This window comes from Excalfactoria chinensis, chromosome 10 (assembly GCF_039878825.1).
Source record: "Excalfactoria chinensis isolate bCotChi1 chromosome 10, bCotChi1.hap2, whole genome shotgun sequence".
Classification (NCBI taxonomy): domain Eukaryota; kingdom Metazoa; phylum Chordata; class Aves; order Galliformes; family Phasianidae; genus Excalfactoria; species Excalfactoria chinensis.
In genome coordinates, this window is record NC_092834.1 from 12850098 (window position 1) to 12866593 (window position 16496).

Consider the following 16496-nt stretch of genomic DNA (forward strand, 5'->3'; position numbering starts at 1 on the left):
GAGGAAAAAATATTCTTTCTTCATATTTACTAGCCTTCTCATTATTCTTCACATGTTTCTTTCATCTTAGTTTGGAGACATTATAATCAGGATTGCTATCACCTAAAGCAAAAAACTAGTAATAGGAATAATAATTAAATATGAATAATGGCGAATAATAAATGAATTTATATCTCGTGCATTCTAATGTGCATAGCATTCAGGCGGCTGCTAGAGCCACTGTTACCAGAAATGTAGATTTTTTCCTTTTACTTTTTAAATTCAAGAAGATAGAAATGGTTCATATCGTTAAACTCGGAATCAGTCTTTTGGTTTTACTTTTCAGCAAACAAACAAACAAAAGAAGTCACAGTCATGGTCACACAGTCAGCCAAAACTAACCTCAAAATAATTACAAAGAAACTTTGCTATACTACAATTAAGTGGTGTTTACAAAAGCAGTCTTATTGCATCTCATAGACACATCACTAACACAAATCAAGGAAAGGATAAGCTTCCTGCAGGGTACTGAGAAGTCATGCAATTTCATGTCATTTTTCATGCTGTTCTGCATGAAGGTAATTTATGTTAGCATACGGATCAACATGACCATATTGTACTGTCTGTCTGAAGGATTCATGTTGAACTAAGATCTACAGAGAACAACGGAATGAGGGAGACCAACCTTTTCCATATCTTGCTTGTGGCAGAACAAAGGGGAATGGCTTTAAACTAAAAGAGGGGAATTTTACTTTAGATATTAAGAGGAAATTTTTTGCTCAGAGGGTAGTGAGGCACCAAACAAGCTGCCCAGAGAAGCTGTGGATGCCTCGGCCCTGGAGGTGCTGGTGGGTGGCAGCAGGGAAGTTATCCTTAAGGCCCCTTCCAACCCAAACCATTCCATGTTTCTACAAAGTCAGCCAGTAAATCAGCTGGCTAAGAGGTAATTTTCCAAAAAACCTTCCAAACTCATTTGCAACGAGCACTGGAAAATATTCAGCAGTTTTATTTTGCAGTTTTTGCAGACTTACCTATGAAACCTTTGAAAGGTAGTTGCCTTTGATCATGTCTCTGAGTCATAAGCATGACATTTATAGTAAGAGTGTTGTAAGGCTCTTTAGATACTATTTCCTTCTCCAAGTCATTACATGGATTAATAACTTGATGCAGTTGTCTAATGATACAATAGATTCCATTGGAAATTTTGACTTTTGAAAGCCACAAAGTTCAAACCGTATTTTTAAAATCCCTTTGTTAGGCTTACTGGCAAGCTAAAAACAACACAAAACATTCCCACAGAGGATGTATAAAGAAAACAGCTATTCATGATTGTTTTCTGAAACATGCACAAACAATAGAGCAACAAAGTGTCAGCATTGTAACAGGCACAGGGAGAACATGAAAATGAGGAATAAACCAAAGAAAGCACACATATAGTGGAAGAGAAGTTAATAATCTTTATGTTTGCCATTTTGAGCTAAAAATGGAGCACTCTTGTAGAATGCATCAGGATGTATTTGTAGATGTAATGTAGAAAATAATATGTTAAGATTTTAGATACATTCTGAGAGCTTCTATGAGCATAGAAGCTGCAGTGAACACAGACATACATCGAATGCACTGACTTCCTGCATGACCGTTTCAGAGGTGATGTTGAGCATCTGTTGCAGCTTGAATTGGTATGACCTGAGGGTTATGAGAGCTATATAAGAGCTATGAACACTGCTCCTTACGCTGCTACTAAATGTATTATTGGCACAAATGTTCTCTCTTTGTATCAAAAACATCTCTTTGATGCATCTTGGAATAACATTTCCCTTTCTCAGAGCCATGAGAAGTCACAACAATGACTCAGGCAGTTTTGCTGTTTATTACCATTATCTTTTTACACTTTCATTGCTTCCATTTTTGAGCTCTAGATACAGAGCAATCCATACCAACTGCATGACCTTGTGCTTCATAATTTGAATATTCTACCTGCTTATACTACTGTATCTTCAAGGTCCTCAAGCTGTTAGTGTTTAACTTTGTGGTCTCTGCAAACACCTCCCAATGTTTGTCAGTTTTGTACCTTTCCTGATGGCTTCTTACATTGAAATGCTACACTATGACTTGCCAAAAAATAGTCCCCAAGGACAACACTCTCTCCACTCTAAAAGTTTCCTTTTCAAAGAGCTGTAGCCTCTCATTTGTCTGGTCATTTCTTCCTCTAATTCTCGTTCCCTGTATACTTAACAAATTTGTTATCTGGATAATTTTAAGATAAACAACATAAAAAGTCTGAAGCCTTATCAGAAGGAGAAACAACACTTGCTTAACACAACGTGCTTTCTGTAAGCCTCTATTTTATTATACCCCATTTTCCAGCAATCTCTGTATATTCATTGTTTTTTCCTTCTCAATTCATAATGTTGATGAGACTACAGTTCACCCTGCCACTCCTTTCTTAGGAACAGATACCATCCCAGGTATTCAATAGACCTTTCTGAAAATGCTGTTCTATATGTGTGAAGCTACTTCAACTAAAGAGTTTTTTAAAAGTTTTACAACTAGAATATTTCATCCAATCCTTTTAGGGAGAAAGAATCATGCATCATGTTGCCTAGAAGTTAATTGTTACTGCATGAATAGATGGATTTAGGTGCACATCTATACTATCTCAAACTTTGAAATTATAAATCAATTTTTTTGGACAGAAAATGCACAGGTTAGGCCCACCTGGTGTAGGTAACAATTATACACATTTGATCTTAACAGTTTACTGTACCTTATAAGCTGTCTTACTGGTAACTTCTTCAGGTTTTAGATTCCATGCTATTATGACTTACTATGAATTTCATTTCAGAGGCACTGGGATCACAGAGTCAGCACTCTAGAACAAAGAAAGATCAGCAAAGCTTAGAAACCAAATTTCAACTCTATACAGATACAACTGGAGAAGCATGTCAGATTTTGTTTAATCAGTTGGAGACTCTTGACAAATGCAGTTTCAATGCCTCTCTTCCTCTCGTGATGATAGTCCATGGCTGGTCGGTATGAACACACATTTTATTTTTAATTCAAACTACATCTGATTTGATATATTTTCCTCCTCATTATGCTAGTGCCAAAAGCAACATCAGGAGAAAACCTGGGATCTCAAAGATGGTGGGAATCATAGCTAGAAATAAAGTGGGGATTCCCCACCAAGATTCTAAAGGAATGCTTGAGAAATGACTTTTCTTACTGGAATGCCATGCCAGGAATTAGTTTCAGCCCTGGTTTACAACCAGCAGAGTTAGAACAAGCAGCAGAATTAATGTGCTGTGTCTCTGGAGGACTGAATATCAGGTTTCATTTCTCTGGTATGTTCACTGCCAGGTATTTACAGATTTCTTGGAAAGAAGTGCACACAAACTGCCCACGTCTTTCTCACAGCTACACCTGCAGAGAGAACTTCTCTATAAGCTTTTTTAGTTGAAAAGTCAGTGAATTATCACTGAACTGCTCCCAGTTAAATGGTTAAAAAAGAAAAAACATCCAAAAAATTGCTCAATTGCATAGAATTTCTATGCTAGAGTGAAATTTTATCAGCTTCTCAGTTGAAAAAGAAACAAAAGATACAGCAGGATAAGAAGTCATCTAATTTGAACAGAAACCTGATCCTCATAGAATAAGTATGACAAAATAAGAGGCAAAATATGCCTTCCTTTTGCCACTGCAAATATCCAATCAAAGAAACCTTGAGCAACACCCCTGATGCACATAACTCTCATAACACAGAACAGCAGAGATGGAATATTGCCCTAGATTACCTTAGCCAAGACTCCCACACACCAGAATATGTTCAAAATCTATGCTCTTCTAAAAGAGAAACTATAGAGCTGAGGCTGCTGCTATCAATGTTCAACGTTCACATTAATTTAATATGCAGAAGTATTATGCTTTCAGAGAAGTATGAATGGAAACCCAAAACTGAGACTTCCAAATTCTGTCAAATGACCGAAGAGTTTAGGATGTTCTGTTATTTGAGGAAATACAAACAACTTGCTCATCTTAAATCTTAAATAGTTATTCTGATCCATCAAATTGGAAGCAGAAAGCACAATGCAGTCCTTGAAAAGAGTGAGAAAAGAGAGGAAAAACAGAGATTTCAAAATGGAATGGCTGTAAAAGGCAAACATTCACAGGTCTGTAGCATTCCAGCTTTCCTCTCTCCTTCCAGTATAAATTTACATGGACAACTGTTCTTGAAAAAAAAAAAAATCAAACTTTTGGGACATTAGTGTCTCTTGTTAATCAGTAATCTCAGTTACCCCAGGATGAGAGAAAATATTTAAGGACACCATTTCTGTGAAAGGAGATCACATGCCTAAAACATTTATATGCATTCTCGATTTTTTTGGTCCACCAAAAATCAAGGATTTTCAGCAATGAAACATGCTGAAGGTCTCAAAAATCTTAGTTACAGGCACTAGCCCTCCTCGCTCATGTTATGGCTTACATTCCCCTGAGCTTTTCTCACAGAACACTTGGTAGACACTGGTTTCTCTTAAGACCACATTTTTAACTTTTTTGTTTTGTTTTAATCTAAACAGGTGGATGGGATTTTAGAAAGTTGGATTTGGAAAATGGCAGCAGCTCTGAAGTCTCAGCATAAACAAATAAATGTGATCATTGCAGATTGGCTTACATTTGCTCACCAGCACTATCCCATTGCTGTACAGAATACACGCTACATAGGACAGGAGATAGCAAACTTTGTGGAATGGCTGGAGGTAAGATATAAGTACTAACTGGTTAATGCTTATTTATTTCAATCAATTCAGTTTCTTCAATGTCCTATAACTTTTCTTCCATAAATTTTCACATGATTTCATAAAAATTTTTACCATATAAGAGAAAGAACTATTTTTATCAGAATACTTCCATGTGTCCTTAGAGGTGAGATCATTTCATGCTACTTCAGTTTTTCAATTCTCACTTGTTCAGAGAGCTGACATTCTCTGAATTGTTAAACTACTCAACAATATTTTAAGTTCAGAACTTGGTCAGTAAAAGAAAGTCAGAGCAAGTGTCCTGTGCACTGAAAGCAGGCACATGATCATTTGCAAGTGGCTAGTTCAGCAAAATGGGTTTCTGTGCTCTGTCCTTAACTCAGAGTTCAAGCATGACATCATGTCTGTTGGCTTTTTGTTTGTTTGTTTTCCCTGTTTCCCAAGGATTATTCTAAAATAATTGCTTGGTGATCCAAAGTTTAAAGGGAGCCCTGTTAAGAGGCAGATACATATAGAGCAGATGGCACGGAGGCAGTAATGAGTGCAGAGCCATGCTAATGTCGTGACCACTCATCAAAACTCCCTCTAGGTATGAAGGAGTGGCTGTCTCTTACAGCAGTTTGAGCTACACCAGCAGCCACCTGAATGGAAATATTACAGAGGAGTCTGCAAGGGATCGTTTATCTCCAGAACTATATTAGAAAATCAGAAAGCAAAACACTAGAAAGAGAATTACATAAGTGAACTATGCACCCTGTGTAACTCTTATGCCAGCTATCAGTAATAACTCAAGCTACCTAATTGGAAATGAAATTTTATTTCTGCGCCTCACAGTGAATTTTTGAACACATTCATTTAAATATGGTGGTGTCTGCAGTAGAAGGAAAATAAGCTGCAAAGCAGAAAGATTTGCAGCCAGTACCACTAAAGGGCTAAACTACTCTTCAACAGAAACGACAGGGCTAGAAGTTACTAGACAACATTCCCAGGTAGGGAGAGCAGGCACGAAGGAGAGCCAGAGTCACCACTTACACACATCTGCATCATGCACACTTATATCACTTCCAACAAACAGTAACAGAACTCCTACTACTTCAGTCGATGGCTTTCCTGAGCATACCACAGAAGTCCAAGTGCCCGGATGCATGGCCTTCTCCTGATGCAAACAAAGGAGGCAAGGAATAACACTCAGCCAGCTAAGAAATTTAGTGCACGATCCAAGCACTTCATTTCACCTAAGTACATACATACAAATATCTTGAGTTACAACTCACAGTATTCCTTCTTTGTAGTTAAGCATTTCACTAGCTTACTTGTTGCATTTTCTGCATCTAAATCAAACTGCTGTTATCTTCCAGGAATCCATTCAGTTTTCCAGGAGCAATGTTCATCTAATTGGGTACAGCCTAGGAGCTCATGTTTCGGGGTTTGCTGGTAGTTACATCAGCGGTACAAACAAGATTGGAAGAATTACAGGTAAAAGGATTATTTTAATAAATGTGACACCTGACTTATTTCTTTTCCTACATTACACAGATATTTGATGTGTCAGTTCAGATTAGAATTAAGAACTCCTCTTTTTCTCTTTTTATTAATCACAGCAGCGGCTGCTGGAATTTTAACTAACGTTGCTGGCCAACATTTGCATTTAATTATTGTGCCTTTTCCCTGCCCTATCTGAACAGATTTTGTATGTAGTTTCCTTTTCAAAGAGTATCTCCATGAAACAAATCTATTTTGCTTTCTTGGGTCTTATGAACTTATAAAATTTGACATTCTGTTTCTACATGACCAACACCAAAACTATACATCATCTGAAGTCCAAATGTATGCCCTTCCTAGGGTTTCCCATTGCAGATAAAGAATTAGAGATAAGGTAAACATCTTCAAGCTTCCACATATCCTTGGCCACACTCAGTGCTCTCATCTCCAGTTCCAGCTGCTCTGTGTGTGTGTCACCTCTCTTGGATTCATGACCATAAACCACAGTCCCTTACTTAATCAGCTCTTGTGATGGTGCCTGCATGGCAAGAAGCTTACATCACATGGCACATCACAATATTGACACCTGTGTACTACACCAAAGGATTTGAGCTCCTTACCACTGCCTATTCAAATCACATTAACACATCATAATTTTGATTAATGGATAAGCAAAAAGATTAAGGCACATTTACTATATGTGCACTCTTCAGCAAAAATTATTCAGCCTTGTAACAATAAGCTCAAAAAATTCATTCTGACACAACCTGTTAAAAGGAAAAGTCTTGCCTTCAGGGTGACATCCTTGTAATCCTTGAAGCCTCTGCTATTAGTCTTGTCCAGTTATATATATGCAGCTACATCAGCCCATACTACCAACTGAAGAACCTGAAGTATTAGAAGCTCCTTCTCCAAGCTAAACAGCAGCTTTAAACTATGCAGTAAGCATTTTTCCAGCAATCAGTTCGCAAGAAGAGTTTTATACAAAAGCACCCAGTGAATTAAAAACAACGTGCATAACTGGAATATTATTTTTTCTGAGTACTGCAGTCATTTGAAAATTATTATACACGGCATCTGGGATTCTGGGAAGTGAAGCTTTAAAAATTACAAGTCTGAAATGTAGGCTAAAAGTCAACTTTGTTGTAGGACTGCTGTTTCCAAAAGGGCCTCTGAAACGCATGACCCCTGGAGTATCAAAGAACAAAATTAAGTAAACATTTCTCAAAGGACAAAGCAGTAGTGAGCTTGGCTTACCTATAACAAACATATCTATCTCAGTCTGTGTCCTTGTGTGTATAACAGTTACTGTTTATTATGTCTGTTTTTACCTCTTGGTGTATCCATGCACCTGTGCAGTACAAGTGTTCTTAGCATTGTTTCTGTCAGTGAAAGGCCTTGTACATTTCCAGTGATGTATGTTTTTAAATATTTATCAGACATTTTTCACAAAATGGTATGAGAAAAGCCCATCTATACTGTATCACAATTGGATTGTGTGCTTTTGTTGCAGGCCTTGACCCTGCTGGCCCCTTGTTTGAAGGAATGTCACCAACAGACCGTTTATCTCCAGATGATGCAAACTTCGTAGATGCAATTCATACGTTCACTAAACAGCACATGGGTCTCAGTGTTGGCATCAAACAGCCCGTGGCCCATTTCGATTTTTATCCCAATGGAGGCACCTTTCAGCCTGGCTGTCACTTCATGCATGTGTATAACCACATTGCACAATATGGGATCACTGGTAAGAACAAATGGGACAGCAAGGGCAGCAGCGCTGCAGCTGGATTTATGCTATCTCTGGGAAACCACATAGATCTATGGTGCTAAAACAGCAAATAGGGAGCATTCTCTCCCATTATAAAGAAGTCTCTTTTCTAGAAATTGGTTCAAGGTTTTTACATAGACTGAGCTCAAATCATTCTCACTGACTGATGTGGCTGCCTTGCACTTGTGAGAACAAGACCACGAGTTCACACTGCTGTCGAGAACTTTTGAATAATTTTCAAAGGTATTTGTTTTGGTGGTAGAGGAAACGAGAAAATACATTCTAATTAAACCAGATTTGTCTAGCATGCAATTCGTTATTTCAAATCAAACAAAACACAAAGCTGTACTACTCACCTTAATTCACCTTTCCCCAAGTCACCATCCTTCAGCTGCACACAGGGTGATGCTCTCTGTGGAACTTCACTGTCAATGTTCCAAGCTGGTTTTATACACGTAGAAGTCCATTTCCAAAGCACCTAAAACATAAACGTACAGAGACAATGCAACATAGTGAAAAAAGATAAAGGTGCTGATGCATGGTGTCAGCCAAAACAGTTAACTGAGAAAAATAAATGTTGTTCACTTGACATTTCTCAGTTATCACTAAACTATATAAAAGCAGATCTTACTTCTTACCAGATAATTCATGACATCATATAGAAATCCTATCAGCAAAGTCATGTAAAAACAGTCCACTGTGGTATACTCAAATTACACAGAAGAAAAATAACTTCCATAATTTGATTTGAAATATTTAAAAGAATAATTTCCTTTTAGAAAAGAAGAGAAAAGGCATCCATCTTAAAGCACATCTACTTGTTTAGTAAATATTATGTATTTCATGTATTATTTCATGTATTTTCGGGTGCCCTTTTCCCCCCAATTATAGCTGAAGGCAAAATTCAACATTAGAACCTGTTAACTCTGATGGGACAAAATATGATGTTATGTAAGCATCCAAACATCAACAGAAGCCACAGAATAAGACAGCAGTCTTGAGGACAGCATGATCTGAAAGGCTGCATGTAGCCTCGTTCTGTATTTCATAATTAACTTATCAGTCAGGACAATGCAATCAAGCTTCATATTTACCATCTTGTGCAGGCAGGCTTCACAAATTTAAGCAGGAAATTATTCAGTTTTTTTAGCATGTGGGTTCAGCCAAGCTGTTTTGGAAGATCCCAGAAGTACTGCTGCTGCATATATGACTTCTGAGACAAAAATTGTGACATTTCTGTAGTAAGAGGGGTGGAGGAAGCACAGCAACATATACAGTTGGCTACTCTGCAGCTGGAACAGTACAAAGGAATGACAAAAGTACTGTTTGTGCATTTTCAGGTATCACACAAACTGTGAAATGTGCCCATGAGAGGTCAGTTCACTTGTTCATTGACTCCCTGCTTCACAAGGACAAGCAAAGCACAGCGTACTGGTGCAATGACATCAACACCTTTGACAAAGGATTGTGCCTCAGCTGTAGGAAGAACCGGTGCAACACCCTGGGCTACAACATCCGAGAGGAACGGCTCCCAAAAAGTAGAAAACTCTTTCTGAAAACGCGAGCACGTATGCCTTTCAAAGGTTTGTGGGGATATTTGTTATAGCCTCCACATTGGATATGAAGTGTGGTAATGAGTCTAGGCTTTGTAATCCTGATTATTCACTTACTAAAGCTCACAAATATCTGCGGGATAATCAATTTGCAGACAGTGAGGAATCCTGGTAGGCTGCCTTGATGGCCTCGCATCAAATCTGGGCCTCAGAGCTGCCTGGGGCCTTGGTCAACAGGAGTTTCTATAGCTGTCCTATGTGAGTGCCACAGCATCTGCAGGCATGTAGCCAAGCCAAAGCAGCAGCACAACTGCTGTGGGAGGCCTGGAAAGCCTCACGTTCCAAATTCGTCCACAGTTTTTTCCTGTAGTTTGCCTACAGATAAATTATTTCTACACACAAATTATTACTTTTCAGCCAGCAGACAACAGAATAGCATGGACTTTTACATGCCAGAATGTGGCACTAAAACAAAGAGACTGTTAGTCTAGGGTTTCTTACCATTAAACTACTTTATCCAGAGAACAGCAGAACCGCCATGTTCAGTGAGGCAACCCACACCGTGCGCATCACCACAGAGCACAGCACACTCGGTTTCCCGCCTCCCCCAGCACAGGCCCAGGCCACAGGAATCCCCCTCAGCACCTGCTTGCATCACACAGTTCAGCTCCTCTCACAGTGCCTGATACTCTGCCCTGACCGACACTCAGAGCAGTTGAACCCACTGAGGATCTCATACTTGTTAAAAACGTCACAAGAAGCTGCTTGGAGCAGACTTACAGATTTGTAAAGGCCGTGCAGTTCCCAGTGGTGTTTTGCTGTGTAACAGGTCAGCATCGGAATGGGGAATATGCACTGCTCTGATGATGCCACATACACACACTGGGCACAGAAATAACACACCTGTGCTGTTTCCTTCCATGGACACAGATAATTCATCACAAGCTGCAACTGTGTCCTACTGGTGCTGATTTTGATTTTAAACGCATTGCATTTTTATGCTTGAAATTGGTCAATTGGTACAAACAAGTTAACAATTATAAAGTCATGAAGAGACCCTGAGCCAACCAAAGTTTTTATATAAACATGCTCACCTTTCTCCTTTGAGTATCATAAGCACTGCACAAGACCAGACTTCATAAGAACACTCAACTTTTACACAAAGAGAAAACCCAGAGAGCAAGACTGAATAGCAATAAGTGATTTGTAAACAAGCCTTTCTGCACACTTTGTCCATGTCAGGTCTGCATTTCTGGCTGGCAGCAAAGAACCAGTCATTTTGCTTTCTGCAACTTTTCAAAAGAAAAAAAATATTGTTCTTTAACATACAAAACAGTTTTTCTAGCAAATGGCTTCCACTGTGGAAGCTCAGAGCTGCACAAAGGTCTGTCTGTGCATATACAGGAAGTATACAGTAGTAGCATTATGTGCGAAGCCTGGAGCAGGTGATTTTGAGCATCCTTCCACTCAGAAGCATTTATAATGATATAAATAAATAAATAAATAAGGCATTTATAATGATATATATAATATGAAAGTACACACACACAGTACAATAATTCTTAACAGAACTCTTTCCTGTGTGTAGTTTTACCACATTGCAAGGATAAATATCACCACCCATTAATTCTCCCGAGTACCTTCTGATATCTGTCAATAAAAAATGACTTAGGGTTTCTTCCCTAACATCTAAATCTCATGGTTGTGGGCGAGGAGGCAGTTTGCAGATGGGAAAACCACATTCCACACTGCAGAAGTGTTTTAGAGCCAACTAACACCACCTTGCTTTAGAAATCTCCATTGTCACTGCACATCTGGTTTTATTTTTATGTGTTCATCAATGTATAACAGTGATGAATTAGAGCTACAAATGGTATGTCCTGACAGGTGGTGTGTAAAATATAGTGATGTTAAAAAGTTTTTCAGAAGGCAACGGGTCTAATGTTGATGTCAGAAGTTGATGAAGAGCCACCACACGTGGGTACTGTCAAGCTGAAAATACCTAAGCACCATTATCACCCAATAGTAACTCTTCCATAGTACATTTAAGTGGCTACAGTCAGATCTTTTCTTTTGGTAGACTTGCTAGACAGAAAGGTGTTGGACATTCAAAACTAGATGATAATATCTGTGTACTCAAGGCCTTTAACTGTATGGGTGGGGCTTTTTTCTTTGTCTCTTGTAGTTCCCCAAATGCCAAACAGCTTGTGATCAGTACACTGACAATTCCTTAGTCATTCTTCCTTCTCAGAAACATACCATTATCTTCAGTTCAAAGACTTTCCTAAACACGTTTCTTGGAGAAACCACCAAACCTCAAAGCACTAATGACATCTTTCTTACAGTAATGTGATGGAACAAAGTCGCATTGTTAACAGATGCATATTAAGCACAATGCTTTATCATGCAGCCAAGGAAAGTCTTTTGTTCTGCAAGGAGATTTTCTAACCAGAGGAAAAGCCTGACAACATCTTATAAGGTCTTCAGTCTTTATTGTACACCTCTAAAGGTGTCCAGCCAGAAGGATTCCTTTGCTGGTTGGACAAAGCTTGCCAGACATTCCAATGATTGAATTTCAGAAGAGCAAAAGCATTTCCCATGGGAGAGTGTTTTACCCTACAAAGGGAACTCTGCCCAGGTTACATTCTTCCCCTCCTCAACACTTTAAAAAGAGCAGTAGGGCCCCAAGCTCTAATACAACACATCAGTGATATACATATACACACACACACACACACACACACACACACACATATGCTTTAGTTGTAACAAATTCATTTGAAAATCAAATGGAAGTATCAGCCAAATTCCTGCTTTGAAAGACAGTCTTACATCTGACAAATCTATTGTTTCTTTGACCATTCATCTCATCACTTTGTAAATTCTTCCTCTCTACAGTCTATCACTATCAGTTCAAGATCCATTTCATAAATGAAATCCAAGGCAAGAAGATAGACCCAAGTTTTACCATGTCTCTGACAGGCACTAAGGAGGATGCTAAAAACCTGCCTATCACACTGTGAGTATTGACATTACATGTCATTGGACAAGTAAGAAAAGTGCAAAAGTGCTAGTTTAACATGTCACTTGGATAATCAAGCTGTGAATTACTTGGTTTAACTACAAGTAATCGGAGACAAACCAGAAGTTGCCCTCTCTTCACCAACACTCCCTAAAAATGATGAATTTCTGAATTATTCATACACGTTTCCTGTTAAGGATCTCTTAAACAAACAAACAATCTTGGAAGTTTCTCTTAAGGTTTGGTATCCTGTCCACTTTGGTCCACCCCAAAGCAAACAGAGGGCGGTAATCAATTAAAACTAAACAAAGCAACTGTAATGTAAAGGATTTTGGCTATTTCTCTCCATGGATATGCTACTGGCATTATCAAAAGCAAAGGCAGCCTGTTCTAGGAGACAGAATGTGTAACACGAATAATATTATGGGACACATCTTTTGCATTCAGAAACCACTGGTGCTTCATTAGCTGTCCAAGCTTCTCTGAACTGCCATTTTTTCCAAGCAAGCTGTTATATTTCACAGCTGTACTCACCTAAAGGAAGAATATGCAAGAGACGGTAATGTTCTCCCTGAACGGAGGGAACAGTTTGCTCTTTGATTTCAAAGGAAGTAGTTTATTTTTTAAATGAAATTAATCAACCCATTATAACTGAGATAACATTAATCTGTTTTTGATTTCTGCAGAGTTGAAGGAATTAATGGGAATAAAACCTACTCTTTTCTCATCACGTTGGACACTGATATTGGCGAGCTACTAATGATCAAGTTTAAATGGGAAGGAACTGCAGTTTGGAAAAATATCTGGGACAGGTTTCAAACCATAATACCGTGGACAAAAGGCACTCACCGACCAGGGCTCATAGTGAAGACAATACGAGTGAAAGCAGGGGAAACACAGCAAAAGTAAGTGTAATGACAAGAACATATTGCTGTAATAAGGCAGACACTTAGCAAACAGGTGCTCCTAGCTCTAATGCAATGATCTGAGGCCTTGTACTCAAAGCAGCTGAGTTTATCCATGTCCAGGCTCTATCACTTTATTATTTTTTAATTTCAGTCTCAGATGACAGCACTTGATTTTGAAGTGACCTGTGAGAAGAATTTTTGTTCTCAGGCCAAAAGTGATTTGTGGGAAATATTCTGGCTCACTAATAACACTAATGTGAATTTAAGGCACCATTGCCTTGGGTAACAGTGTAATTGATATTTGCGAATAAAAGACAGAGAAGGAGGTAGCAAACAGATCCAAGGAAGAATTCAAACAAGCAATGCATTTTTATCTACGCAATAGTAATAAATGATAACAATTTCTGATTATAAGGGCCATATGAAATTTCAAAGAAACAAGCATAAGACAAAACAAACATTGATTAAAACATTAAGGCCTTGAAAATTCAAAATCCTACTTGGAAAAATAAGACAATTTCAGTGATTTTCCTTTCAATCTACACTTGTTTTGGAACTGGACCCACAGATCTGAGTGGTGGTGGTCTCAAAACACAGCAAACGCTATTGACACCTTGGAAATTGCTTATTCAGACAGAAATTTCAGCCAGAAGAAATAACAAAGCTCGTAATTATTCCTACTGCTTTAATCCTTTGAGAAATTTTAACGCAACATTTTAATTAACAAGAAAATCATGTCTTACCTTGCAACCGTGGCTCAGCCTCAGGTGTTTCTCCTTGTTAGTCTCCTTTCCAGCACAGCAGTTACAACCACACGCAGACTTCCTGTGGAACGGTACTTATTGGCAGAGCTGCAGCTGCTTGATGCTAACAAAAAATCCCCACAAATTAGACAGTCTAGAAGGGTGGCAGAGGAGGATCATAATACATATTTCTTTGCCCTTTCTGAAACTGTGCTCTGTAGGTACTTCTTCCTAACCCAGCATTTCACTCCTGCCAAAAAATAAAATCAAATGAAAGTTTCTGTAACATCTCCTGCTGTTCGGTACTGACCTGGCTGCCAAAACAAATTAAACTGTGTGTTACAAGGCAAATTGGAGGGCTGCTTAAAAAACAAGAAAGATTTTGTACCTCTCCAGTAGTGTTGTTCCATTAAGACAGAACAAGCCAATTGCTACTGATGCACTATTTAGGACAAACTAGAAAAAGGGCAAATGGTGCGGGGAGTTCAGGCGGTGTTTTCAGGTATCTAACTCTATTTTGAAGCTTTTTTGCTGTAAGAAGATGCAGAAGTCTTTGTCAGTATTTTAAAGAATAACACACTCTATTTTCTTTCTGTGAAATCTGGGATGTCAGAGGAAGGTAAGTACAGGAAATATAAAGACAGCCAAAGCCAGTGTATTTAGAGTGTATTTCTTCTACAGATGGCATCCCTTAAAAGTACAATTATAGTTACCTGTTGTGTTTTCTTCCTAGAATGACATTTTGCTCTCAAAGTATCGACAACATTCACCTTTATCCAGACCAAGAGAAAACATTTGTGAGATGCGAAGATCGATTTCGGCAACAAGAAAGAAAGTGAGCAAAAAAAAGACCAACTAATAACCAAAATACATGAAAATTAGCCAGCATCCAGTAGGATGTTGTAAAAATACATGGCTATACTAAGCACAAATTTAAAAATCCTGGTAGTTTCAGAGGTGATGAAGAGAATACAGAAGAAAAAAGTAAATTCTGCGATGCAATGGCAAACTGAAAGGCATTTTGCTGCCAAGCAAACCTGCTCTCAGTGATCAATGAGCAACTTTATTGACAGCAGTTGTTAATTTGAAATTAAAGTCTGAAATAATGCTTGCTGGAAATCAAACCGCTACTATTTGAAATAATCACTGATACAGATCTTTGCACGTAGTTTTGTTTCCAATTAAAAACTTTGAAACATTAATAGTGATTACGCATTAAATGTTTCCTGAATTATTTCATTGTGGAGTTCAACAGTAAACAAACTCTGAAATAGGTAACGCTGCCAACAAAGTCTGCATTTCTGACTTGATGAGTTTCAAAAACTAGGAAACATTTCAATGTGCAAAAAGCTTGAGCTATTCCTTATAGCTATATGGCAAGGAAAATAACTATATCACCCCAAAACGCTGTGCCTTATTGGAAAATGCTTTGCCATTTAACTGTTTTATGGTACTTAAATTAATAGTAATTTAACAATGCTTAATGTACTACTTACAACTGTAGCACAAAGAAGTTCTGTTAACTTTCACATGAAAATCGTATTTACTTGTTCGTGTAACACTTGAGATTCTTACATTTTAATTTGCTGCACAGCAAATCTTATTATCATTTTAAACTGCATTAATAAATGAAAATGTTAACACTTTTTTTGTCAGGGCAGATAAATAAATCTGAGGAATTCAAACATACCAAATTCCATTGTTTCCTATATTGGAATGTAAACAACATAAATAAACACCGCCATCTCGGATCAGTCGTGTTTTATGCTTACAGGAGAGCATCAGTAAAATAAGTAGCAACAAGTAGGAAGTATTTCATTTGTCACTGAATAACTAAGTACAATAGTCATTAAAAATTATGTTTCTATGACTATTCTGAATGTATTTGTTCTAAATGTTCTCTAAATTGGAAGGCAGTCACAAGAACTGATATCATACCAAGATACTGAAGGAAGTTTGAAATCAAAATATTTAGATGTTGCCAGAATTAAAGCGAGAATGACTTAAAAAGCACAACGAATGAGCAGAGCTGAACCAGCAATCCTGCAGGCAGGGAACCAGCATCAGTGAATGCAGTCAACTTTGTTGGTCATTCAGAAGAGTAACTCCTAACTTTTAAAAGCTGTTTTCAGTAGCTAACGTCCCATGTAAGTAAACGGGTATAAGCAATACAGAAAAAGACAGGCTGAAATAAAAACCTCATAAAAACCGCTTAGGATGGCAGACAGCTTCTGATGAGTTCTGTGATGGAAAACACACATCCTCACAGCCTTTTAAGTCA

General features: G+C 38.1%; 1 protein-coding gene across 1 annotated transcript; it reads left to right on the forward strand.

The window, feature by feature from the left end:
* The first annotated feature begins 2808 nt into the window (after positions 1–2808).
* Positions 2809–15054, forward strand: LIPC (lipase C, hepatic type). The gene is made up of 8 exons (XM_072345721.1): positions 2809–3012; positions 4557–4736; positions 6095–6212; positions 7732–7965; positions 9330–9572; positions 12441–12561; positions 13251–13469; positions 14949–15054. Exons 1-8 carry the CDS (start codon positions 2809–2811, stop codon positions 15052–15054), a joined length of 1425 nt encoding a protein of 474 aa, XP_072201822.1.
* The last annotated feature ends 1442 nt before the right edge of the window (positions 15055–16496 follow it).